Here is a 27,750-nt window from a genome sequence, read left to right on the forward strand (position 1 = left end):
AGTTTAATCCAACTTAACGCTCAACAGATCCATGTGGTTCAAACATGCGGTGCGTCCGATTGTTCGTACATCATGTTTTGAGCCAGGGTCCATAGTGTGTCCCAATGCACAGATATGGCCCACACGACAATAGGCTGTGCATGTAGAAAGCCACAGTTTAGACCTCCTGTGGCCCGGCCTGGATCAGTTCTCCGCCTAGGCTGCTGCTGGAGATCCAGCTTGGCTTCTCATCACAGTCCAAGTCTGTCAGCGTGAGGGCCTCCCAGCACACCACTGTCCCCTCCTCATCCATACACTCCGGCTCCTCGTCCCCTACAAAAAACCATCATAGTTTAGATCATTTCATATGATATACCTTTGGACAAAGTGTGTGTATTTCACATTATTATTTATAAATGCACATTTTTATTTTTGTTATTATTGAATATGGGAGTAAAGAAATAAACAAAACAAAAACTTTTGAATGAAGTTAAGTACATGGTTTCGGAAGTGAAATTACCATTTATTTTTCACATTAACAATTCCAAAAAATATATACAGTACTAAAGTTTGAAAGGTAGCTGGGAGCTAAACAGTCGTGGTAACTAAAGAGAAGTTACTAAAACATTGAGTTTAAATAAGCAACATCTACTATATGTTAGTTGTATGTAACACTAGCAGAAAGTATTTGCAGCATGTCTCACCAGTTCTATCTGAGTTGTCAGTGCTGTCGCCTAGACAACAGGAGTGCTGTGATGGTGACCTCCGTGCCTCTTGTGGGTGGTATGGGCCATTGGTTTCAGGGTCTCCAGTGTGAGAGTGGTGCTCAGGGCCATAGCAGTGCTGGGACACCTGCCCCAGAGGCACCATCTCCAGGCCGTCCTGCTGGCAGCCCGCCACATGGTGCATTAAAGGCAGAGTGCCACTGGAGAAAGTGCCATTGGTTTTGTTGTGACATCTGCTTCAAAACACAGAGAACACAGTTAATCCTGAGGTGCCTCACGAAGACTAAACCTATTTTTGCAGTTTGTTGTTCAGTATACAAAAAAAGACAATTTTCCATCTAAAGTGGGCATTAGAAACCTGTCCCTTTTAAAACCTGTTCGTCAGTGCGCCAATGTGGTGAACTGAACTCAACTTTCCTCTATATTGGTTTATGATTGGATTGAGGCCACGCCCCTCTTTCCCAGCAGCAGAGGTAAATAAACAGAGGGCTCATTAGGTCTGTGGCTGGGTGCACACAGAGTAAACTGTGATGCTGAAGACTCTTAAGTACATAAACAGATCAAGTAGTATGGGAAAAGGGCAAGTGTGTATGTGGTCATTAATCAGACTGAAGAGATTAATGTTTTGTCATTCATAATATCTCTACAGCCTTACTGGAATACTGTGTGTAAACCGTGTGTCTTTTTTCTTACCTGTTGTTGTTGCAGAGATTTTGACAGCTCATACAATCAGATGACTCTGTCTGTGGAAGTGCTGTGTACATCCCACCACCCTGAGAATAAACAGTGTGAGTTTAGCTGTATTCAAAAACTCTTTCCAAACATACAGTAGAGTAGGTGACTCACATTATGGTGATGGTAGGGGTGTGCATGCTCACAGTCCTGAGTGCTGTGGGGCAGGGTCCCATCGTGGCCGTGCCCTGGTGAGAACAGACCTCCCGTCCCGTTCATTAGAGACAGGCCGTTGGGGAGTTTGTGGTGGAGGTGATGGCACCCATGGGACAACATCTGGCCACTGTGTCCATAGCTCTCATGCACGCCTCCATTGATGTGGTTGTTTACAGCCACTGAGGTGTACTCAAGAACATAGCCATTCATCTCTGCTGGCTGATAGCCAGCATAGCCCGGAGGATACTCTGATGAGAGAGAAGGGATGCCAACATGTAAAAAAGACAAAACACACATTTGTGGTAAACTACTGTCTGTCAAAGACTGACTCAGCACAAGAGTCAGTCAAGAGGGAGTGTTACTCACTGTGCATGTTGTTCTGCTGCCGATTCCTCCACAAACACATAGCAATGAATGCTAAAAGAATGAGGACCATGACCCCCAGAACACAGCCCACGATCAGGTAGAGCAGCCCCCCTGGAGGAGTGGGAGGCTCCTGAGGGTGGGGTCCCGGGGGAGTGATGGGGTGCTGGCTGGGTGAGCCTGGTGCCTGGCGTGCTGTTGAAGAAAAGGACACAAAGATTAGTGCTTAGCCACTCAAGGCAACCAAGTAACAAAGGCCCAAAGCATACAAAGGAAGCATTTCATGGTGTCATAAAATACACTACTATTGTGTTATGTAATTATAGTGGTCAGAGCTATTATTTAAGTTATAGCATTACTAGAAACAAGCCTGGACTCCTGATAAAGAGGAAGTGAGGAGACAATGAGTCAATGACTAGACTTTGTGGTCCTACCTTTAGTCTCACAGATCATTACGTTGCTGTATTCGCTCTCACCCCCGTCATTAAAGCACTGCATCTTGATATCGTAGGAGGTCTCGGGCTGCAGGTGTCCAATCATGTGCCAGTGCTTTACACCTGAGGGAAAAGGGACAGAGGTGAGTAAGGACTTCCTGCTGTAGTTGCTGTGTGTTTACTCACAATCAGGGCACCCTCTCTCTCTCTCCCTCTCTCTGAGGTCATGTTCTTTCATCCTCTCTCTATCACTCACCCCCCTCCCCTCTGTCAGCTCTAGCCCTCAGACAGTTGCTTTGCTTTAGACAAGCCCCATATATGGCAGCTTCATGTTTGTTCTGGCTTGTCTCCAGTGTTCCCACTCCACATATACTACACACAACTTAACTTTGGACTCATGGACCAGACTACAAGATGGAAATGCAACGTTTCCAGCAAATGGGGCTGAAATAAGACGCTGTTCTCCGTATGTGCTGATGAATGTGACTTCAATAAATCACAAGAAACTCGTGTAACTATTAAGCCATTCCAAAATTTAAATACAGTGTCCATATAACCATGCAACCCTGTTCATTTATACAGGTTTAGGACTGGCACAAAAGGTTTACTGCCTTGTGAGCCTCTTACCTAAAAATAGTACTCTAATTTATAATAACAATAGCAACCTTGACATGTGTAACTACTGAATAAAATTATGCACAAAAAGTGAACAATATTGTATGCTTTAGATTGAACATAGGATGTCCTAACTTGTACCAGGCCTAACTGTTAGCATTCTTCACAGCAACCGGAGCTGCGCTCCTGTGGCTGCTCTCAGATTTCAGGCCTGACCCATTAGCTGGCGACCATTTATTAAAAACAGATTTCAGCCTGTGTGCTTTCGGGGAGCAGCAAGTATAAATCAAACGGTAAAACTGCACCACACCACAGTATCCATTACTCCCTGTTTATCTGCACAGTACATAGGGGAAAGGATACTACAAATACTACTACACTACTACGACTACTAGTACTACTTCTAGCTGGTCAGTGTTTTAAAGAAGAAATGTCAGGGTTACGTTATAATGAAGAATAATACATACATTCTACAGTTTGAAAAACATACTTTAGAATTACAAGACAACACAGACATTATTTAATTTAATTATTATAGTCAATCAACACTTTTACCAATATTGTCACTCTGTTCCTTTGACAGTGCTCGGGTCACTGGACTTACCCTCCACAATGTCTTTTTTGTAGTCGCTGTCATTGTCACTGTCTGTGGGCCTGTAGTAAATGTAGAAGCCTTGTATTGGAGTGTTGTTGTTGCTTGAAGGGCTATACTGCAATGGGAAAGGAAAAAGATTACGTTAGATTACTCCAATCTGGCGGGCAATTATTATTAAGGGAGCAGCTTTTCCTGTTACTAATGGTGGCCTTGTTATCAGCAGATGTACTGGACGGCGAGTATAATTGTGATTGCACTGTCTGTCTGTCTGGACCTCAAAAATAAATGGGGCTGTCGGAGCTAAAGTTAATGTGGGGAACAATCTGCACAAATGGCTCAGAAGAGGAAAAAAAGCTTTGATGAGTTCAGAATAAAATGTAGATGACAAGGGCCCTTAATCTCAGCCTAGGCAGATCTGTAATCACTGTAGCCGCTTGTTAGAAGTCTGATTGGGTCCAGCGACCTAGAGGTAGTGAAAAATAACTCTAGTGTACACGCATTTGTACGAATAAAGGGACTAAAATGGTCCTTAAGATATAATGGTACTAAATTGTCGTATGATGCAAGAGATCTTATAATTCATTCATTAACCTTCCTGAGAGTTTATTGTAACTTTTAGAATTAAATGAATAATATACATTTTCTGTATTCAGATGTTTCTGTTACATAATGTATAGGTTTCACTGTTACTGTAAAGTTTTTGTTTTGTTACTATATCTATTTCACTCAACTCAATTAAAACTATCTGATTTGTAATTTATGTAATTTGAGACATTTATCCTTTATATGTATATATGTATATATTTATCCTTTATATGTATATATATATATATATATATATATATATATATATATATATATATATATATATATATATATATATATATTATATATATATATATATATCATATTATATATAATAATACATTTTAGTTTATTTATCTACAAAGCAAAAAAAGACTTGTACTTACAGTCCAGCGCAGCATGATCTGAGTGTCACTGATGGCATCAGTGGAGGAGATGTGGGGTCCCACGACAGGCCGGTCGGACATCCTGGGACTGGCCTGAGGGACCTGGTAGGGCTTTGATGGTATGCTGTGTGGACTCTCCCCATACATGTTCATGGCCACCACACGAAATCTGTATGTTGAACCTGAAATTTTTTTTAAATTTATATTTATATTTTAACAAAATAGTAAACACTCAATAGTCCAATAGTCCAGTTTTTCCAATTTCACTTGTAGGCTATTCATAATTATCAATTAGGCCTGTCATGATAATTACAAATTATTTGTACAGATGAAACAATATTTTTTGTGGTCAAAATTTAACGTACCTTTCTTTGCACTATTTTTAGTTATTTTTTGGTAATATGATTTGGGAACTTCTACGAATATGTACAAACTCATTGAAGTGTGGCATTCTGCTTTTTATTTATTGCAGCTCATGTTTTTTAGTAGTAGTAGTACAGTAGTTTTGTGGTTTAAATCTGCTCTTGGATCACTGTGTCAGTAGCATAAATTTGTTTCAGTATTAACATCTATTTTTAATCCAGCAACATATTTCACTTCAAAATGTGTTATTGTGACCGGCCTATTATCAATATAGTATGTGCGTAATAAAGTTTGATGAATTAGAAATAAATGGTCTATAGTCACACTATATTTCAGACCTCTGTTTTTATTTTACATTTACACCATTACTTTGTCAGTCCTACTTTATTGCACTATAAAGTTTTCAGATCTATGAACGCTTACCAGGCTCCAGGTTGCGCACTTCCACAGACAGTTTTAGAGGGGAGATGTTGTCTGCTGCTATGACCCACTCTGCACTGCGCCCACGTTTGTACTCCACCCGAAACGCTGTGATGGGAGAACCTCCATTTGCTCTGGGAATCCACGTGACGTAAACTGAACTTTCTGTCGCCATGGAGATGGTTGGTCTATCGGGAGCTTCGGGTACTAAAAAGAAGAGAAATAACGTTGTTTTATTCATTGTAAGTAGCAAATCCTCATTGATAACCACAACAATCATATTCAATCTTGGCAATAAATTAGATAAGAGGAAAAAAGGAAGCTACATGCCATAGAGAAATGTATACTTACTGAATGTGCCCTTTGTCACATAGTTAGAGATGGCAGAAGAAAGTTAGAGAGAAAATGGGTTAGTAAAAAAGGTGCAAAAAGGAGAGTATGGCTGCTTATAATGACGGCAAACATGTATGATGGATTTGATCCACATTTACATCTGCATTACAACATACTGAAAGAATTTTTTAATTTTTTTTACACAAATTAAAATGTCAAATATACCATCTGGGTATTCATAAAACTGCAGTTTACATGGGCTGTTTTGGTTTAAAATGAACACATTTACAATGCCAAGCATCAGTCACTGTAAATGGAGTGTTATATTATTATATTGTGCAGCCATAATATATAAACAAAATAGCCCCCACTACTGCAAATGTTATTAATTTATGTGTTGAATTCAGCAGTTTATTTAATTTATTCTCAGTTTATTTATGTCTTCTAATTTTTTTAACAATATTGCTGGTTTAGAATACGTTTTTGGGGATCATTCTGTTTTATGGTTTGGTTGCAATATTATCATTTATCAGCTATATTCTCTTCAGCAATATATCGAACTTAAAATGTTTTTTTATTGTGACAGACCTAATTATTATCATCTATATTTCTATATATCACCAGTAACCTATACACAAATCAAATCAAATATCAAATCAAATAAATGACAATAGACTACTGAATATAATACTTTTCACAGTAAAACATGCTGATAGCCTACCTCTGTCATGTATGACCACCCCAAAATGTGTGTTGGGTATTTTGTCCTCTGGAGCTTTGGGGGGCAGTGACACAACCGGAGGCTTGGAGGGATTCTTGTTGGAGGAGGTGCTTTTTTCTAAAATAAAATTAAAAAGTTCCAAATAAAAGATGTTGGAATTGACATGGATATAAGATATATGTATGACAGTATTAATACTTGGAGTCTTCTTCCAATAATCTAGTTATTTAATCTTCTGCCAAGTAAAAGTAAGTAAATACAAAAGGAAAACTTGCATTAGTAATACACATACCTCTCCCACCAGTACTCCATAAATGTAAACCAACTAAGTACTACTAAGTAATAATATCCAAGTTAGAGTGCAATACTTTTCAATTTTGAACACATTAAAGTTTACTTAGTTACTTTGACTTAATGCTCAGTACTTAATTATCACTCAAGCAATTTTTAAGCAGTATTGAACAAGAGCAGATATTCTGACTAATGTTAAGATGTACCTCACTCTTTCCTTTAGTCAGTGTTTAGAAGTTACAGATCTGTTTGCAGACTTCTGAGAACAACCCTGAAGCTACAGTCAAATTTGTGGTTTGTGGCATTTTATATTTGTGACCAGTGACTTTTTCAGCTCTTGTGTGGTGGAGAATTATTGTGTGCTTTAGGGACACTTGCGGTTGCAACATTTTATTTTTATTTGTTTCACAAAGAAAACGAAACCCGAGAGTACTACTTTGTTGAGCAAGTTTATGTTTAGACCACAAACTGACCATTTACATAAATATGCCTAGAAACACTTAACTCTCATTTGTATCTGTCTTAAAATAAATAACTATGCAAATGATTTGGCCAAACGATTCTTTTAAAAATTTGATCACTGTTTGTTCATGCAAAGAATAAATGAGTTATTTCATTGTGGCATCTTTTATATCTCAAACTTCTAGCGTCTGAATTCCCAAAGCGGGGTTGGGATGGGATTTCAAAATAAAATTCATAACATGATATTACATTTTTGTTTAAATCTGAAAACAGTGGGTCTCTCTGGTTGTTTTCACGGTTACTTTGACAGTCTTGGCATGAAATGTTAAATACCTACTAAATGGACTGTCGAAGGGTAGGGTAGGTTAAATTAAAATATGAACTGATTAACGAATACAAGAATCCCAAGAATTTCATATTATGTTTGTAGACGTTTAATCTACAACAACATTTTTCTATACAAAGACAAGATATTTTGTTTTTTGCAGAGTACGTTTTGCTATCTAAATAACTGCAGCCTTTGTGATATGATAAATGCGCCAAGTAAAATTGAGATTTTCATTTGATTGTGACACATTATGTAGTTACGACCTCTTGAATATAGCTGAGATATATTTGTATTTCTATATTTTATATTTATTTGTATATATACATTTATATAATTATGCCTTATTTGACACAAGTCTCTCGCTATTTTTGCTACAGATTTTGAATGTATTATTACCATTTATATTTTAGCTACTGTATCCAAATAATTTCCCTTGCAGATCAATTAAGTTTGTCTAAGTCTTAGTCTGAGTATATTTTTATGTTTAGACACTGACCCTTGCCAGTGCGGAAGGTGAGCATGGCGGGTTGTCCCTCTCCAGCTGAACTGCGCGCCACCATCAGGACCTCATAGAGACTAGATGGCTCCAGCTCGGACAGCCTCAAGGTTTTCTCAGAGCCCGGGACACGGATCGTAAGCCAGCTCCCCACAACAATCCCCATTTCATCAACCTACACACAGATAAACAACCACACACAAACCAATGTCAAGACAAGACACAACATGGTATTAAGAATAACACATTCAAATGGGTTAGGTATTCTCGGTAAGGATAGGCAAGGGCTTATGAAACAATGCCTGGGAGATTCCAGTCACAATTTCCACTGTACACTTAATGCTGCCAATTGAATCTTTGCTGGTATTGGAACATTTTTTATAGTTATAGCAAGCTCATGAAAGAAACTAAGCTCTAACCAGGAAACGGCTGAACATGAAGTCACACCAATATGCTTTTGAAAAACAGGGTGACAATTTTATTTTACTGGAAAACTACAGTAACACATAAAATTGAGTCACTATAGAAGGGTTGCAAAAACAAACTAAACCTAGACACTAGTTAATACAAAAATCTGCACTGAACAAAATACGAATTAGAAGTATCAATATTGAAAAAATTCTATTGTCTAAAAGAATAGCCCTTTTTAATACTATCATTGTAGTATTGAAAAGGTATTGACTACTGAGCCTTTCCCTTAGTATTGAAATTAAGTTTTTTTTAGAATTGCAACAACTATATTATTATTCAATACAAAATTAACAAATAACATAACAAAACTCTTTTAAGGCTATTGCACTTAACTGACCTATGTGATGTTACCTTTCTGTATTTCACAAAGTATGCATTGATGGGGCTGCCTCCATCACGTCCAGCCCTCCACTCCAGGTCGTACACATCAGGTTTGTGGGTTTGAGGGGGGCTGATGATGATGGGGGCCTCTGGAGTGGGGCGGTCATTGCTCCTGTCAGCAGGCAGATGCACAGAGTCCTCCTCAGTGAAGAAGTGCTCCAAACCCTCATCACTCTGCATGGGATGTCCTGTAGGTGAGGCCTCGAGGATGGTAGTGACTGTGGAGGACAGCCAGGAGTCTGTACAAAAGAGAAAAATATGAACCATTATTAACATATTTAACAATAGTTTCCAATAGCTTGAAATACTGCAAAAATAAAACCATGTGGTGTTCATCAGTTTTTTGCCAAATAACATCAACCAGGGGCTAGGGCAGGTTCTCAAACAGCTTTCAAACTAACAGCTGATTCTGAAATCTTAAAATCACCTAAAAGTAATCGAATAATTTGGACAGGGTCAAACACTGATTGATTTTTGTTTAAAGGTGACTTTTGAAGCTGTTTCATAATTATATTATTATTATTATTATTATTATCATTATCATTATTATTATTATTATTATTAGTAGTAGTAGTAGTAGTAGTAGTAGTGGTAGTAGTATTATTATTAGTAGTAGTAGTAGTAGTCGTAGTCGTAGTCGTAGTCGTAGGAGTAGTAGTATTTCTACAAAATACATGGTGCTTATTTTTCATCATTGTAAATCCCATGACTAGAGGGAGCCTATATCATGTCCAAAGACATCCATGCCAGCTGATGACACATTATTACGACTTACGACACTATATTTTCTGTTTTACTTTGCAAAACATTAAAACAGATAATTCAGCACTTCCCTATTCTGGGCATTACATTAAGTGAATTAATTTCATTGTGAATGCAGTCGTGTATGGTTCAACTCAAAGTGAAACTGGAAAATTTTACATTTGGAACAAGACTTTTAATCTACATAAAATAACATAAAAACTGGATCTCCACAGCTCTATATAATCAGCCTTTGTTTGTGTTTTTTTCATTAAATGTTGGGCAGAGCCAGAGCAGTCCACCTGGGCAAATCCAACTGGCTGGAGCGTTATTACGGCCGACACTACTTGGCAGACTGAGGGTGGAACATTTCACAGACATTTGGACCCGGAGCACGGCTCACAGGGGCAGGTCCCGTTCACTACTGGCTCCACCTCTCCAGTCGAGACAGCAGCACTAGTGAACAGGGAGGATAAGGCAGACACACTGCAGAAGCTCTGTCCTCTACAGCTCTGCCTCTGCTCTTGGGCTGTTTTTGGTGTTTGCAGCACTGGTTCACTTTGTAAAACAAACAGGCCTGGAGCTGGTAACACTAGACCTGATCCAGGACTACGGCCAGCTGCCACACATTCCACACTCCAACCATTAAAATACCAAAGAGAAACAGAGCCCAATACGACATCAGCTCTGCCCTGTGCTCAGTGCCTGTCTGCCCCATGCTCCCAGACCTGACTCAGAGAGACTCGTCCTCTGCACCACTATAATGTTAACAGACTCAATTAGGGCAGCAGACTCTCAATGCGAAAAAAGAAATGACTATATTTCAATACTCAGCTACTGTCTTTATAAATGCAGCTGCCAACAGTAGTTTGCTGTTCCAATATAAATGGTAAATAGGTTGATAAATCATGATGAAATGCCAGAACTGATACTGATCCAATCTGTTGACTTTTGCATTTCAAATATATATGTTTTAAATAGTAAATTGTTGCCTTTTGGAGAAAATAATATGACACATTGCATACACAGAATTTATGTTAAGTATAGTATTATATATAGTACATAAACTGTGAATATTTCAAAAACTAAAAACATCTTTGCTGTTTCTTAGCAACATGTAGCCACTGGGAAGTAAACATGGAAGCTGTAAACAGGATCAACAGTGCAACCCACAAAACAAACATAACATGTTTTAGATGAAAAAATGCTGTGCTGTGATGCTGTGATTGCAATGATTCGAAAGTGGTGACCACAGCCTGGAGACTGGTACCAAACTCCTGAATCCAAACTGACCCCAGAATTTACTTTTGTTTAGTATTTCCTTCTTATCAGCCTCACTTTCTGTTTTTGTACTTTAAACATGGGTGCAGCTCGTAGATATTAAATCTCATTCTTCTTCTGGTCTGTGAAGAGGAGCAGAGCTGGCCCAAGCCTGATTTGTACTCCCTATGTACTGCCTGTAGCTGCATTCATCATTGCAGAGATACAGGGGCCAGCCGGGGAATGGGGCCCTGGCGCAAACGCTTAGGGAGGCTTTGGGGGAGAGGTGGAGGGGGCTGTGATGTGTTAATAAATAAAAGCCATTTGTGTATGATGTTGACAGCTGGGTGGTCTGGTCCTCGTCATAACCCTTCATAGCTACTCCTTACATTCCAGCGTCCGGGGGCTTATCCCCGACGGCGTGCACAAAGCTCGCTCTCACGCTCAAGTTCAGTTCAAGGCTCAGGAGGACAGCCTTGGCAAAGCCTCTCCTATCGCCACGCACAAAAACATTTAGATTCACACTTTGAGTACACGCATCCCCAGACACTGTACATTACAACAAACAGCAAAGTGCTTTGTAACATCAGCTTTCTTACAAATCTGATAACAAAAAAGTGATCTAAGGGGATACGTATTTTTGAACAAAAAGTGGGTTCAGTTCTATTTAAGGTTGTACTTGCATGTTTGTGACCATTTAAAGTAATTGTGAATCAGCCATAAACTAGAAAAGCTAGAACAAGGACTTTACCTGACTTGACAGAGAGCATCCCATGTGACTGCACCATGGCAACCCCATTGTCCAACACACACTGGTACATTCCTTCATCTTCTGGTCTCACGTTGGGGATAATGAGTGAATCCTTTGTAATTTGATAGTGTTGTGATGGTTTCAGAGGTTCTGTGTTGAATATCCAGGTGATGTTTGGGCTGGGGTTGCCGCTCCCTTTGCATCTGAAGTGTACAGAGGAGCCAGGACTCCTAAACTGATTCGTCAATCCTTCCACTATAGATGCAGGCTCTGAGGAAAGACACAAATACAAATCATGTAATAACGCCAATTTATAGTTACATTTGATGACAGAAATGCACAAATATACATAAATGTCTATAAAATAGGTTAGTAAAACAACTATAGATCTATGATTACAGAATTCAAACAATTGTGTGATTATCCAGATTAAAAAAAGCATGTTTAGATGCACATCCAACCTCTTTATTCTTCATATATTTTCTATAAATTCCTAGTTACTATTAATACATACCTAAAACACTGACAGTGTAGGGGACACTCATAACAAGCTTATGTCCAGAGTCAGCTGCACAGGTATAACTCCCGGCATCATCTTTCATAGTTGAAATAAACACAAGATTATGTTGTAGGAGATGAACTGAAGATCCTAGGGTCAGTTCTTTGCCATTTTTAAACCATTTGGCTGTTTGTGCACTACTCCCAGAAATGACGCACTCCAGTGTTAGTGAATGAGAGGGCGGCACAGAGATGGTCAATGGGACAAAAGGGTAAAGTATTTGGACAGGAGTGCTGTCAGTGGGGTTTTCTGTCAAACAAATAAAAAAATGTAATTAGTTAATTAAAAATAATGACAACTATAAGACTAAATATGAACACTTACCTTTGACTGACAGTTTGGTGCCGTGTGTCTGCGTAACAATTTCTCTGGTCACAGGGTTGTATGCTCCACATTTGTACATGCCTTGGTGTTTGGTCGATACTGATATAATTTGAAGATTTCCGGATGGAAGAACTAAATAGTCTCCTGAAAGGACAATAATCAGTCACATCATAATCAGTCACATAATGTGTAAAAGGATTTGAGATGCTGACTATAAAACTATTATTATTATTATTATAAACACACCTGTTGATTCTTCTATCCATTCCCCTCGCACTCGTAGTCGTGGTAATGCTGGAGGGACACTATGTGGTAAAGGGCACTCTATGAGAACAGTACTGCCTTCTTGTACTGATAAAGACCGCCGTCTGCTCTCTTCGTATTCTGAGATCTCTGTGAAAGACAAAGTTGTACACATATTAAAAATCACAGTACAGCGCAGCAGTCTGACTGTGCTGCAATCTGTTCTGTCAGTGTGCTGACTCAAGTGCTACTTGAGTAAATGTTTGTTTTGGATTTGGATTTGGGTTTGTTTATTGTTGGATTGAGTAAATCAGTTGTGTGGTCAATACAGCTCTACAGTCCCGATAGTTCTTTAGGGTGATGTGTGTAAGTAGTATCCATTCCCAGCAGGAACATAGTGCACTAGACAGGAAAGCGCCAGGCTCATTAAGGATACTAGTCAAGAGACACTGGACAAATGCCCAACAAAATCTCCAACAGTTTCCTTCCCCTGTGCCACTCAGCAGCAGCTATGGACGCATTCTTGTTTAACACTCACAAAATGGCCTTCCTTTCTGCAAAGTCGCTTCCTCTCTTTCTCTACCAGGGCTTTGAAGTGAGTGTAAGTACACACAGAGGACCAACTTTCCGTATCCGTACCTGCGATAGACACGTGTGCCGGGCTGCTGGCGATGGCCGGCCCCTTTTCTAAGCGTGCCACACAGTAGTAGTGGCCAACATGGCTGGGTTTTAAGGATGAGATGTTGAGAGAGCCTCCACTGATCTCCACACCAGGAAAGATGTCCCGGTTCAGGGGTCGTCCTTTAAAATGCCATGAAACCACCGCTGAGGGAGGAGATACTGAGCAACGCAGATGAACTACTGATCCTGCTCCCTGGATCACAGAGGAGGGCTCATACAGAAACAAGGGGTACTGAGCTGTAAATGCACAAAAAAAATTAATCAGACATCAAAAAATAAAAAATAATATAGAATATAAAACCAAATAGAAAGTAAAGTAAAAAACAGCTTTGGTTTACTCATTGTAAGTGGCTGGAGGACTTACATGAGCAGCTGGTGAGCAGGGATTGGCTCAGACACAGCACAGTGGACAGGAGGACCCTGAGGCCACTGTCCATGATGCACCTCCACCCCTGCCAGTCGCCCTGTTGTCCAGCACCCTCCTGCTTGGATTGGAAAATGCTGCAAAACATAAAAATAAATAAATAAATAAATATATAAATATCACAAAAACAAATCTGATAAAAATAACAACAACACTTATATATATATTTTTTTTTTACCAAAGTAGAAAAAAACTTCAGCCAGTTTCTAGGCCATCTGTTTAATGTGCATGACACATCCTCTTTACACACTCCTTGATCTCCACACTGTTCCCTCCCCTGCCTCTTCTCACCCGCTGGAGTGTCTCTACAGAGGGAGGAATGTCCCGGGAACTCTGCCCCTGTGTCCCACCTGCCCCTGAGTGTAATGGAGTGGCTGTGAGAGACTGTGGCTTTGCTCTAATATCACTCTCTGGTCACACTGTGTTGCTTCCTCATAGGTTCAGCGTAGCCTGAAGTGCAGTCCTAACACACACAGTGAACAAGAGGAACGCCAAAGGAAGCCCCCAAAAAGGAGTGGAGGGCACGTAATTAGGAGCATTCCTCTATCCTTTTCAAGCCGACCCCCTCCAACTGCGGCACCACCTCCCACTTTTTCCAAGAGTAATCCTGGCCGGCTTTGATCCCAGGTTCCTGGTTGGTTACCAAGGTTTGAGCCTGAGGCCAGAGGGACAATGGCAGTCCAGCTGTGATATTCAGACTGGAGCTCGGGCACAGGGCAGACACCAGCAGCAGGACTGACCAGGCCCACAGGCTGGGTCAGAATTAAAAGGGTAATGTCTGGGTGGGATAAGTGGAGCTCAAAAGGATTCTGACAGCCTCTAATCTGAAACTTTTATTAAATTTACATTTTCTGTTTTGATTAACACTGATATATTCACTGGTAATTAAATATTAGATAATTAATACAATTATCACTCACAGTATTTTAGAAGCAACCTGTCTTGATTACTATGTTGACTAAATGTAAGCTGTAACAGTATATTTGGGGGCTCATTATTGTGTGAATATTTTCATTTAGAAAACCTTTGTTAATTATTTGTAATACGATTACTATAGATAGATATAGATTTGTGCTTTAGATGATGATTACTGTTTCATGTCATGTTATGCTATTTATTTGTTGTGACTTATGTACACAAAATGTTCACTGAGATAATCCTGCTTTAGAATTATCAGTGGCAAAGTAGTTTCCTATTATCTTTTATCTTGATATTTTCTGTAGCAATATTACATGTTTCAAAATAGGTAATCATGACAGTGCTAGTTCTTTGATATATATATTTTTTTTATCCAGGGTCAAACTTGTTACACAGATGCTTTCTTCTAATTGTCACTCCCTTCATCTCACTCCTTACATCTGCAGTGAAGACCAAGGAGAGGCAGGAAATAATAAACTCCCCGAGCTGCTGGCTGACGCCCACTTCTCACCCTGAGGTCAAAGGTCACGGAAGAGCATAATGTGGGTAACCCTGGACTGCTCCTCAGAGTTCACCCCAGGCTTTCTTTGAACCATATACTTTTCTATATAATAGCTCTACTTAAGTGACATTTTTCCAACTATTTTCTTTAAAAATTAGTTCATAGTTACAAAATTAGAGCTTGGCAATATTCATTTTTTTCTTATAAAAAAAAAAAAAGGCTTATAAATAGGCAATATCACTTTAAAAAGAATAAACCGATTGTAAATCGATCCCACGTGACTCCAAAAATATTCACATTTCTTCCTCCAAAGTCGAAATTCCTCACCACATTTGAATGCTTTGAGGATTGGCTGTGGTCCTCTAAATGACCCAAGTTTATCACTGAAGATTAGAAATAACTGAATCTCGGTTAAACTGGATTCACTGCACAATCCATGTTTAATTCATGTATTTGAGCTGGGCTTGCTCACTCAGAAAAAAATAGCACCAAGTAAATGGTCACATTTTTCTATAGCGCTTTTCCACCTTCAAGGCACTCAAAGCGCTTTTTACAACAAGGAACCACTCACCCATTCACACACACATTCATACACTAGTGTACACAGACACTGTGGGCAAGGTGGGTTAAGTGTCTGCCCAAGGACACAACGGCAGCATTCATCTGTGGGAGCTGGAATCACACCAGCCAACCTGTGGGTCAGTGGATCTGACCACTCAACCTGTGATTTTTTTTTTTTATGTCGAGAGCTGGAATCAAACCGCCAACCTTCAGATCAGTGGGCGAATGCTCTACCAACTGAGCTACTGCCGCCCCCGAGTAGCGCATTAACATAAAATTAGACATAAAATTTGTGTGATATGTTGCTTAAGTAAATATAGATAATAAAGAATCATTTTAAAACTACATCACAAGCCACAAAAATGTCTAATTGTACAATATTGTTAAAAAACCATGAGCTGCAATAAATAAATAGAATGAAATAGAAATAGAATAGACTTTCTTTGCACCTGTAATGAGTCATAGAAGTTATCAATTTAAACTTTTACAACTTATATCAAATCATGTGAAAAAATAGCAAAAAAAAATAAACAGTAGTGCAAAGGAAATGTACATACAATAAATACTGATCCAAAAAATGTATTGTTTCAGCTTTCATATATTCATTTATTGAACAATGAGTCAATTTAGTAATTATCGCAACAGGCCTACAGAGACAGCTGTAATAAGACACATATGCTGCCTACAATTAGTCTTACAAAATAAAGTTGAGTCTATGAATGCACTTTTAAGCACATCAAACCCACACGCTACAGCCAAGCATTTCTCCACCTCACGAGTTACAACAAGCCTCGACTCACTGCCCCTATGTCATCACTGCAAACTATCTTTCTGTCTGTGTCAGAATAATGACATATAATTACAATAACAACAGAGTCATATGATGTGCACATAGGTGGGGGCAAGTACAATATACAACAAAGGTGCTGAGGCTGTAGTTTAGCAGAAGACACTGAGTTTTTCATTGGTAATTTTGAAGGCAATGCTTGGTCTCTATGTGTAAACAGACAGCCTCCTATCTGTCATATCAATCTGCCGAGACGAGGAAACACAAGGGCATCGTTTGAGGAGCTTATCTTTGGCTCTGCTTTGACATCCGCCAGCATGAGGCCAGCCCAGTGGAGACAGACACACTCAGGCTAGATCTTGTATCCCTGATGCTGGCAACATTATAGCCACATGGAGAGAGGTACATCCTGCACACTGTTGCAGATTTTCAGACAGAAAAACTTGAAAAGATTGCTGACAACGGGAAAGTCCCTGTCAAATTATTCCTATAGAGACGGAGAATAGGCTCCTATCTCATTTTCAGCACCAGAAGGATGGAAAAATGAATGCCCCACTTTTGTGGCCATATTACATCTTCAGCTCTGCTTCAGTTTTGCACCGTGAACTTACTTACTTAAGTAAGTGACTTGTTTATCCCAAAACTTGTGTGCTATATCCTCTAGGATATACCCTAGCACCCTTTTAAAAGATATGGCAAAAAAATCACAATAGTTTTTCCTTAAGTTGATTCAGCTTGAAACTTTCCTTCAAACTCTGCTCCAACCAACATGTTTTTACTGACATATCATTTGATGTAGACCTCTCTCTTAAAACACCCAACCATGTATCTAAACATATTGTGTTACATGTACTTTTACATTCCAATATAGAACTTACAAATAAATTACTTAGATTTATTTTGGTGTTCTCCCTGTGTATTGTCTATTGCCAGTCAGTCGACTGCAACATAGAGTTGGGTTTCAGCAGCACCCATCCATCATGGGGGTGTACAAATGTCTCCTAGACTAACAAGGCCTCTACCTGTCTCCTTGTAGGACATGAGGATCCCTGGTGATGACACAAGGGAAAATAAACACACTGACACCTTGCCCCGGGGGAAAGGGTTCCGCTTTGGAAGGGGGTAAGCACCTGCAATTCTGAACAGGGACTACTGCAAACCCCATCTGTCCCTATCTGGCCCATAACATCATCATATTAGATAAACAAAGACAAAAGTAATGGAGCATTTAGGACCCCTGGGGTAAGAACAGGTCACAACTAGTGCACTGACTGAGACTCTGTGTATAGTCACTTGTGTCAAAAGATTTATGTTGATCTACCTTGATGCGCATAATCATCTAGGAAACAATGCTGTAACCATCAAGTATTATGCTTTAACTTTGACATTTTTTCCATTAATTACACACTAGTGGAAGGCACACAGTTGTCATTTCTTTTGCCAAATAATAGCTGAAAGTCTTTGTGATGGGTAGAAAAACCTGTTGCATTTCAAGGCAATACAAGTAAAGCCAAAAATTGGTCAGAGCCACACAGCACAGAGTTTTATCTTAATCTCCACTGTCCAGGAAGCTATATGTGAACTGCCTCTGACAATACATTCATGAAGTCAAGTATGTTAGAAATGCTAAAAGCTTAAGGCCTACAGAAACAGTACAGAACATTAAGAAATAAGCGGTGCGTAAAAGATTGATCAGGTTATTTCTGGTATGATGGTCTAATCTGACCTGTGCACTGGAGATGATTCACATGCTGTATGCCCAACCTGTCTGCACTCGCCCCTCATCCCACTGACAGAGGATCTACAATGTGCATTCCACAACTCCACTCTGAGAAACACTGCACCAAGATGCGAGATAAATTCACAAACCAAAAAATAACACGCAACAGGGGGTCTTCAAATGCAGCCAAAAACTCTCCAAGATTGTAAAATAGGGGTTAAGGGTGAAAAGTTGCCAAGCCTGCCCAATTTGTTAAAGAAACCATTGAGATAATAGGCAAGATCTATATGCCAAAACTGACAGATGATGCAGTACATTGAGAAACTTGAGCAATACCATACAGAAAGAAGAAGGCACTAGGGGACCATTATAGGCTTCCTGAATTGGTCTGGGTGATCCCATGGAGGCAGCCTCAGGCCACGAAGCACAAATAATGAGTGGAAACGCATGGGGCCTTACTCTGATTAAAGACTGAGACATTATTAAAAGTAGGACAGCTTTAGAGGTGGGAGTGAACGAGTGAGGGGTATGGTTTGGATTGAAAATTTGCAGAAAGAGAGAGGGGGTCTATTTGTTTTATGTCTAAAAGAGAAAATCACATTCCAGGGGTTTAGACGATTCCTAAGAGGAGACAACTGCCCTTGTCTGAACCTGAGATTTTGCAGAAAGTTAATGTAAGTTCTTCTCGATAAATCTTTAAAACGGGAGTGAAGGAGCATGAGATAAATGGGCTACAGCTACAAGGACGGCCTGAGTTTTAGACACGTCTGTCTCTCAGTACATTTGTCTGAAGGACGGGAGACAGAGTCGAGGTCAAATAAAGCACAAAAGAATACAGAGGAGAAGAGGTGATGAAAATGGAGTCTATATAAATACACCATTCGGAGGGCACGAAGCAGAGGCAGAACATATTTTACTGGAGAAAAAATTGCAGTGAGTTTGTTACAGTGTTTATTGAATAAATCCTTTTAACTGCCTGTAAAGAACACCATGTTTTCACCTGTTGGCAGCTACAAAGCAAAAAGACATAAAGAAATGATGTCTTTATTGGAAATTATTAAATGACAAAAAAAACATTTGACTTAAACTTTGATTCTGAGTCCAGGTAATAAGCAACCTTTTATTTCATTTTTTTCTACAAAGGAAATCAGTCATTATAGCAGTTGCAGTAGTTAGAGAAATAACATTTACAATTTGATAAAACATGTATTTAAAACTGCTTAATGGCGTGGAATCTTTTAAATTAAAACTAATGATTGGTCATGAAAGTGATGGCACAGATCTCACTAAAAACAGCTGCCACCTTCATGTGCCCCCTCCCTCCCCATCTGTGAAGTGGTCACCCAGAACAGAGCATGAATCTGGGGTGAGTACGGGGCCAGGCCTATCCCAGAGCCTGACACTGCTCCTCTGTGAGACCAGATGAGAGGCCCCTGGGATCAGACAGTCACATCTCTCAAAGCCCTGTTTACCAAGGACACACAAACCCCCCTCTCCTCCAGACCCTCCCCGAGTGCCAGGGCCGGGACCTGGGATACCACACTAATTCTAGCCCTGAGGCTGCTTGGCCCAAAATAGGGGGAAAGGCGAGAGAATGAAACAGTGGGAGAAGGCCTGAATGGTACTGTATGTAAGAGCCATTTTAATTGGGAGATTGTTCTGCGATGTCTTGTTTTTCCTGGGAATTTGCGGTCGGGGGGAGGGAAAGGACGGTGGGGAGGTAGGGCCAATTCCCAAGGACCTGAACAGCGGGATTAACTCAATAACAGCTCTCGGACAGTGGAAACAGATCCCAGGGTATCGCTGCCATACAAGGCCACTGTGAGACCTCTCGCGTTTCACATGTAACTAACAAGCTGTTCCCATTGTCAGAGCGCCTTGGGGTCTTCCGGCTGATTTCACAGGCCTTTGAGCCCACAGGGGAACGTCTCCTCTGAAGCAAAAAGGTAATTCTGATGGAAAGGATGGAATGCACCAGAAGACGGCCCTCTGCTGCCCGCGGGGTGTTATAAGGCTGATCTCCAACATGTGCCAAGAGTTTAATTCATCACGCCAGCCGAGGGGAGCCGGTATAGAGTGACCATGGCACCAGGGGCACAGGAGTCCAGTCACATTCCTCCTTATCAACTTTGATTACAGAGATGATGGGAAAACACGAAAATGCAGAGAAAGACAGAAAAAAAAAGATTGAGCTATGAGTGTCTTGCAATCGGTTTTACAAGGAGTTAAGGCCATATCTGTGATTCTAAATGATGTTGTGTGGGCTGTGAACTATGGGCAAGCGGTGATGTGATCCAGCTGCCCCCTCCCCTCTCTCCTGGATTCCATCAGTACATCTCTACAGCAACAAGCGCAGAAAGACGCAGACAACAGTTTCTGCTCAGTCTCTTCCTGATAGCTCCCTGGCAGCCAACCAGAAATTCTTTCAAAGCAATGCATACATTAAATATTGTAATTTCAAATGCACAATGTCAACAAAATGACAAGGTGTCCCAAAAAGATACAAGCAAGAAACACATCTTCAGAAGCTGAAGCAGAGGGGAATACTGATTCACTTTGTCTTTGTTCTGTGAAAGGCACAAGAAAGAAAGAGTATTTTCATTTCTCAGGATGATAAATGGTCTGTCTAAATAAAGTGGACCGACGGTCGTATATTCACAGAAAACTTCGACTCTAGAGCAGTGCAGCAGGACAAAAACAAACACGAGGTAATTTACAATTAGTCTTCCTCAACAAAATCCTAAACAAACAAACCAGTATCCTTGTATGCACGAGGAGGAGGACGCTCAGATGAATGTGCAGTCCTTGTTGAAGTGTGCAAATTCTTTATTTAGATTGTCTAAATGTTTATCCGTCTTGCCTTGTAACACTCCACGCTTGTTGTGCCCCAATCTAGAGATCACAAAACAAACCCCGGTGGTGAGTTTCCACTTTTGGCTGTTAGACAAACTGTAAAAACCTCAGATTTAGCCTGCGCGTAGAGTTGCCCCTCACTGATGCCACACTCAACGTCAGAGGAGGTTTTGGCACCAGACACAGATGCTCTGCCAAAGTAAACATTGCACTATGATAACAGCAACATTAATATTTATGCAACCAACTTATTATGTTGCCTGAGGTTTCTGATCTAACCATCAATTATGTGAACAACTTAATTTATATTTTGGTCGATTTGTTTGTCACCCAGTTTCCTCCAGGGCTCAAGCGTTGGTTATTTAAGCTGTGAAAATGAAAAATGATATGAAGAAGGCTTAAGTCAAAACCTCATTGAAAAAACAAAACAAAGCTGTGAGTCTGTAATGTCTTTGAGCTTTTAAGTATTTTTCTCATCACTTGCTTGTGTTACTTTCTCTTCTAATGAAGTGAGCATCCTTAAATCTTGATTTGCATGTTGGCACAGCTCAGTTGTATACTCCCTTTTGATATACCATCAATGTATCCAGGCTTGGCAAGCTTTGACTAGCACAATGATTGCAATGCTTTGTTGCCTAGTTTCATAATCATTCATTCTTTTAATGTAGCTATAAAATGCTGTCATTTATGCTAACATTAGTCATCATATGTTTAACAGAAAGACATTCAGTTTAATACAATTTGGTTTGGATAATGAACCATATGATGGGATTCCTCTGCTAATTCTCAATATCTTATAACTAAGAGGTTTCTATGCTCCCAGAGGGCCCACAAACTTGAATTTTGGGGCGTCCCAAAATGGCACCACTAACCACAGGCGCAGAGGCAGGCAGCAGCCCAGCCACACTGCCTCACACTGACTGGGAGAATATAGGAGAAAAACAGCCCTTCTAACAAGTAGCCTGTTTGTCAGCTGCAGGGGAGTGCCAGCCGCTAGTCCTGCCTTAATATAGTCTTGCTGATCCCTGTGCCGGCTTTTCAGCAGTGTGCGTATTCTGGTCTGCAGAAAACCCCAAGTCAGATGTGACTTATTGGTTAAACATTTGAAATAGAAAGCTGCGGTCACGCACTCAAGAAACAGCTCTGAGGCGAGACTTCTGAAGTATCTAGGAGGAAACGCTTGAGGAAATCAAAATGAACCTTAAAAACAAGAGGAGAAATAGACGCTAAAAGAGAAAATGTTCCTTTTGAGATGGTCTAAAAACTTTTGCGTCCTACTGTCAGCGAGGGTCCAGTTCATAAGTTCATATGTTGAACTCCTCCCTCAAGGCGGCTGAGGGATCACTAAGAAAATTACTTATGACACAAGCAGCAGAACAATGGCCTCAACAACGTATGTGCGCCAGTGTTATGAGCCAACATGTTGTTTTTGGCAAAGACATACATGCAACGAGAAAGATGCCTTTTTGAAACTTCTGTAGGGACCAATGCAGCTGTGTGCCTTGTGGTAAAGGCAAATTAAGGCTTGTGCTCATGTTATAGTGTGATATATTTCTTGACAATGCACAAATGGATACTGGAACTACTTCACTGCACATCATGGTGTTCTACGACTCCACATAGTGCTTTAAAACTGCATAATGCACGTTGTTTAATACTTATATTATTGACCAGACTCTATAACTCACTATAGTAATCTTCATTTTAGCTGCCCCCATCTGCATTAAATATTATTGGCTTCTAGAATGTTGTTATTTCATCTGAGACCCAACAATAGGGTAAATCTGCATATTTTTATATAAATGGAAAAGCTGCACACTTTATGCAACGGCCTATCGCCAGAATCATCCGGTCCCTCCATATTTCAGTGGCTGACTTCCACATCTGTTTCTCCTGTTCTGAAAACTGTTTGTTTGTCTTAACAGTTACCACCCGATGTTTCTCATTTCATTTCAGAAATCTCTTGAAAGTCATTATCCAGTTTCAGGTCCTTCAAGGTTCTGAATGTGAGAAACTCAATCCCACCATCTGTTGAAAGCTGGTGTATACATGGAGCTACAGTGGGCTCACCTTTGACATTTTGCGAAGTGTAGCACTGGAAGAACGTAGCCTATCTCTAACCTCCAGGAGTTACTGAGCTGCATAGTACGAGGAGAGTGGGGCAGAGGCAGGTTGTTGGGATCGTCTGTCAGTGTCATGGGACTGGGCCAAAATGGAGGAGGGTCTTTTTGAGGGGTGTGCAGTTAAACTAATGACGATGCGCGTGCTGAGCTGATAAGAAGCACTACCTATGACAACTTTCTATAAACAAAAGCCAGACACCTTTGGCTACTGAAACACGCTTGTGCGATAGTTGTTAGGTAGAAGGTAGAAATGTCAAGAGTCTTTTGCATTTGACCATGTGAACAGCATTTAGTCAGTTTGTTTTGGAGTTTTAACAGTATGATTGTAATATTTATTGCCTCTCTGTTACAGCAAATCCCAACAATTTCAAGAAAAAAAATATATAACCCATTTCTTGGTATTTGAAAACCAATTTGGAGCACTGTGAAAATTACTATTTTGTAGTGACAAGAGCACAGTTATTTAGGATCAATCAAATCATCTGCCTTGTATTAATTAATTTACTTGTTGATTTCACAATGATTTTTCTAAGATGCCCTGGTAACATTAATGTATACTGGATCATTGTTCTCACACAATACATCAATTAAGTTTTCATAGCAGACAGAAATTGCAACACAGCAGCCATTATTTTCACAGTATGTTACGCTCACAAAAACTGCATGTATATGACTAAACTCTCTCTCTTTAACCTGCCCATCCTCTCCTTGCTCCTAGCTGCTGGGTGTTGTCCGTCAGCACCGCCTGGTTCCTTGGACATAGAGGTTATTTGGCACGTTGCCCACTACTCCCCTCTGTCCATCTAATGAGCACTGCGCTCTGGCTCTGTCCTTGACAAATGGGACCCGGCGCTCAGTGTGCGAGGCTGGTATTAGAAAGTGGGAAAGCAGCAGTATGACTTAATGCCTGAGCAATGAGACTATGAGAGAGTAAGAAGGGTTGTGTCAAGAGTTTGGAAAGGTTGGGATGAACATCCACAAAATAATACTTTAATAAATTGGAATATGAATAGCAGAAATTGTAAATGGCAAAAATGCTGTTCAATACTCTTCAAATCTGAATTCCACTACGATAGTAAAAGTATTGTTTCGAGCTCCAATGAAGTATTAACTGTATTGCTAGTATTGCTGTTACTATCCCCACATGTAGAAACTAGTTACTGGTCTGCTGCTACATAACGGTGCACGATTTAACATTTCTGGTTACCTGCTTGTCTCCATGGAGAAACATTCCAGGCAAACATCTCCATGGAGACCAGTTGGTGGAAGCCCATCAGAAATTACACAGTGCACCTTTGATGTGCTGCAGTGAACAATGACATTGTGCATCAAAACGATATAACCTTTTTTTATTAAACTGATTTTTAATACGGTAAACCTATAAAATATTTTGACGACACATGCAACTATGTCTCTCTGTAAAAAGTGTAGTAAATTTCCATGTATGCGCGCTCTCCAAAAGCTGATCTTATGGCTTGATACTATGTCAGATCACGTCTCAAAACCAAATAAACAAGAAGACCACATTGTGATTTTGGTTTTACATTCACTTCAGCTCACAGTGGGGCTGAGGTTTGCTGCTTGGCCTCAAATCTTTAAGGCTTGAAAATGGGAGCAAATGCTAGTGGCCCAAAATATACTTAAGTCAGCCATGTGAACACACCCTCTGAGACCACATCCACCTAGCACCGCCATATTCATCTGCAACATTCTCAAACAATCCATGCTTCTTTCAGTTACTAAAATGCATGCACACTATGTAACTTTCCTGGAGGGGGGGTCCGTCACCTGCTTGTCTCCAAGGAGATGTTATTACTATGCCTGGAATGTTTCACAGTTCAGCATTAAAAATGTGTTGCATTTATTCTATTGCAGCTTGAGCAGTACAAGTACATTTCACCCCTGTGAGCTGCCACTTGTCCTTGTAGCTGTGTGATTGAGCTTCATCAGAAAAATCAAGAAAGCCATTATGAGCGGAGGGACTGGTATCATTAAACATGCTTACATTCAAATTGCCCACTTAACATAGTTCTCTTACAGCAGCATGTGTTTATCATTAGCTCGTACCCTAATGCTTCGAACATTATTGGAGTTGGCTAAATGGCAGAGCTATGCTTTGTTTCAGCCCTGATAAGGGCTCACTGATTTCCATGCTAGAACTTAATGTGAAAACTAAAAACAGAGCTCTGAGATTGTCACTGGAGAAATGCACTGCAGTACAATTCATTCAAATTATATTTTAACATTATTAACATTATTACCAAAATGAATATACTGATATAAATGCCATTTGTCACTTACCACTCAGCTAAACTGTTCAAGGCATAGCCCAGGGCATTTTATGTTAAGTGGCAATGATTGAAGTTATTACTGAAAGCCATTTTTTATTTGTTAATAAATAAAACTGAATGAAATTGGACTGATCAATACAAGGAAAAAACTTTTTTTTTTCATATCAACAGGCCTAGCATAGACTCAGGACTATTGCTGGGTTGCTACTCACATCCAAACAGTCATATGATCACATTACTTTTCCTTTTCAGTTTCTACTAATCAATTTAAAAACATTGAAAATATGGAGGATTTAACATTTTAAAGAATTTTAGAATTTAATTGTAAATGGTTTGAAAGTGCAACAGACAAAATTAAACCTGGTGCAATAGACTGACTATAAAACCCTAAAGAGGATTTATCCCTGAAAGTGAACAGTCAGCTCAGGCTTAGCACTAGTGAGCAGATCTGAGTGGGCCAATATTGAGGATCTGTGAGAGGATTTGAAAGCCATCGGAAGTGTCTTCTTGTCCCCCACTGAGGAAACAATGCACCAGCAACTGTTTGAACTTGGGAGACATTTTATCTGTGCGCAGTGATGTGTGTCCCTCTGACTGGATGTCATGCATTGGAGTGGGACTAACACTTTGTTCTCAATATCGTTTAAGTGTTCACTTTTCACAGAGGAACCCCTATGTAACAAAAGCCGTGTGCAGCTCTGATGATAGGGGTGAACGCAGACACAGGAAATGACTAGAGGGCACGAACAGGGATTGTCTCTTTTTCACTCCACTCTTTTATAGTGCCATCTGCATCAGTGTATCAGGTGTAAACTATTGAGGGTAAGGTAATGTTTAATTACTGAAAAAATGCATGTGTATTATATTTCACAAAAATAAAATGAAATATGACTACAGTGCATAAAACCAGTTTTGTTTTGTTATGCATAGGACTATCAACAGAAACAGAAGTAGTTTGAGACTGAGGTTCAGCAGCTTTGTGTGCCATGCAGTGATTTGTTTTAGCACTTGTCTGACGTGGATTTAGCAAAGCCACATTAATGGCACCCTCAGGATTTGTATCAAAAACACTAAGGGCTCTCTGAGAAAATATACCCTTTAAATATTAGCCTCAGCTTCATGCTTCAGCAGCAAATATGGTACAAAGCTGGCCCCTGACTCAGGCCCACTATGACAGTCCAACTTTAGAACAAAGCTAAGCTTCACAAACAAATCGCCCATATTCACCTTTTAGACTTTGACACCAATATGTCAACGGGAGCAACTTACATATGTGCTATTTCTAAAAATGCTCTTTGGTGTTTCAGAGGCAGAAATGCAGCCCTCAGGCCATCTATTTCAACTGAAACGCTCCAATGAAGTGTCACCACTGCAGCGCTTAAAACGACAAATTTGACTTTAGAAAAAGGCCTAATACAACATGCCACCTCAAATTAAATGATTAGGCAGTTTTGGGAGGTTCATCAAAATGTACCATATTTTAATTTCAATGTACTAAATTAACAATACGCGTTTTAGGGCAAAATAAAAAACATATATAAAAATACTACTTTTAACAATAGAAAGTTTCTATCACAAATTCAGATAAGCACAATCTTTTATTTAGAAATAGAGATCCATTTGTTAGCTTATATGAATACGCCTGTTGTTAAAGACTATTTCAGAGAGATTAGATTTTTAAAAATGAGAAGTTCAGTCATTGGCGTGAACATGAAGATGTGCAGTGACTGATACTTTTATTAGTCTGCATAATGCTCTTTACAAATTCTCCGTAATGTGGCTGAAGGTAGAAGTGACATGATTGGTTATTTCACTGTCCGTAGCGCGTTAGCTCCAAGCTCCATGCAGCGCTGCTCTCAACTTCTCGCGCAAAACAAAAGTTACACGATAAGGTCGTGTCTGATTTGATCGAGACACCTTTGTTTCTTGTTTTTTTTTACTCTCCTTTTCGGTTGTCCCGCTGCTGCTTTCGCGCACGCAGCCTCCCTAGCTCTGCCCCAGCGTGCCTTGCCCGGACCCCTTTAGTGCTTACCTCTCGTGGAAAAGAGCGAAAGCTGTGATTTAGCAGCCAAACACATTCTTCTGATGGCAAATCCGATCAGGGCCCTCCATTAGACGTGGGCTCAAGGTGTCAAACCTCGGTAAAAACACGAACACAGCCGAAGGACCAAAAAGG

General features: G+C 40.0%; 1 protein-coding gene across 2 annotated transcripts; it reads right to left on the reverse strand.

The window, feature by feature from the left end:
* On the reverse strand, window positions 1-27,657 carry cdon (cell adhesion associated, oncogene regulated). Of its 2 annotated transcripts, none has more exons than XM_020928566.2 (19): window positions 27,607-27,657; window positions 13,760-13,896; window positions 13,354-13,632; window positions 12,718-12,864; window positions 12,472-12,615; window positions 12,103-12,396; window positions 11,589-11,858; window positions 8,807-9,075; window positions 7,985-8,159; window positions 6,408-6,524; window positions 5,357-5,560; window positions 4,571-4,752; window positions 3,609-3,714; window positions 2,390-2,512; window positions 1,959-2,150; window positions 1,551-1,840; window positions 1,398-1,477; window positions 684-937; window positions 1-312 (listed from the first exon to the last, which is right to left on the reverse strand). In XM_020928566.2, the coding sequence occupies exons 2-19, from the start codon at window positions 13,830-13,832 to the stop codon at window positions 158-160; spliced, it is 3,354 nt and encodes a 1,117-aa protein (XP_020784225.1). In that variant the 5' UTR covers window positions 13,833-13,896; window positions 27,607-27,657; the 3' UTR covers window positions 1-157. The 2 variants fall into 2 exon arrangements, with proteins under 2 accessions (XP_020784225.1, XP_020784224.1); XM_020928565.2 differs by having other exon boundaries at window positions 684-940.
* Window positions 27,658-27,750: the final 93 nt, after the last annotated feature.

Source organism: Boleophthalmus pectinirostris, unplaced genomic scaffold (assembly GCF_026225935.1).
Source record: "Boleophthalmus pectinirostris isolate CB_2022bp ecotype Guang Dong unplaced genomic scaffold, ASM2622593v1 HiC_scaffold_9, whole genome shotgun sequence".
NCBI classification, from domain to species: Eukaryota; Metazoa; Chordata; class Actinopteri; order Gobiiformes; family Gobiidae; genus Boleophthalmus; species Boleophthalmus pectinirostris.

Coding starts and splice junctions, on each gene's coding strand:
- cdon (XM_020928565.2), bottom strand. CDS start 13,832: ATGGACAGTGGCCTCAGGGTCCTCCTGTCCACTGTGCTGTGTCTGAGC. Junction 11,859..12,102: donor CTACACTGTCAGTGTTTTAG/GTATGTATTAAT, acceptor GTCTTTCCTCAG/AGCCTGCATCTATAGTGGAA. Junction 9,076..11,588: donor GATGCTCTCTGTCAAGTCAG/GTAAAGTCCTTG, acceptor TCTTTTGTACAG/ACTCCTGGCTGTCCTCCACA.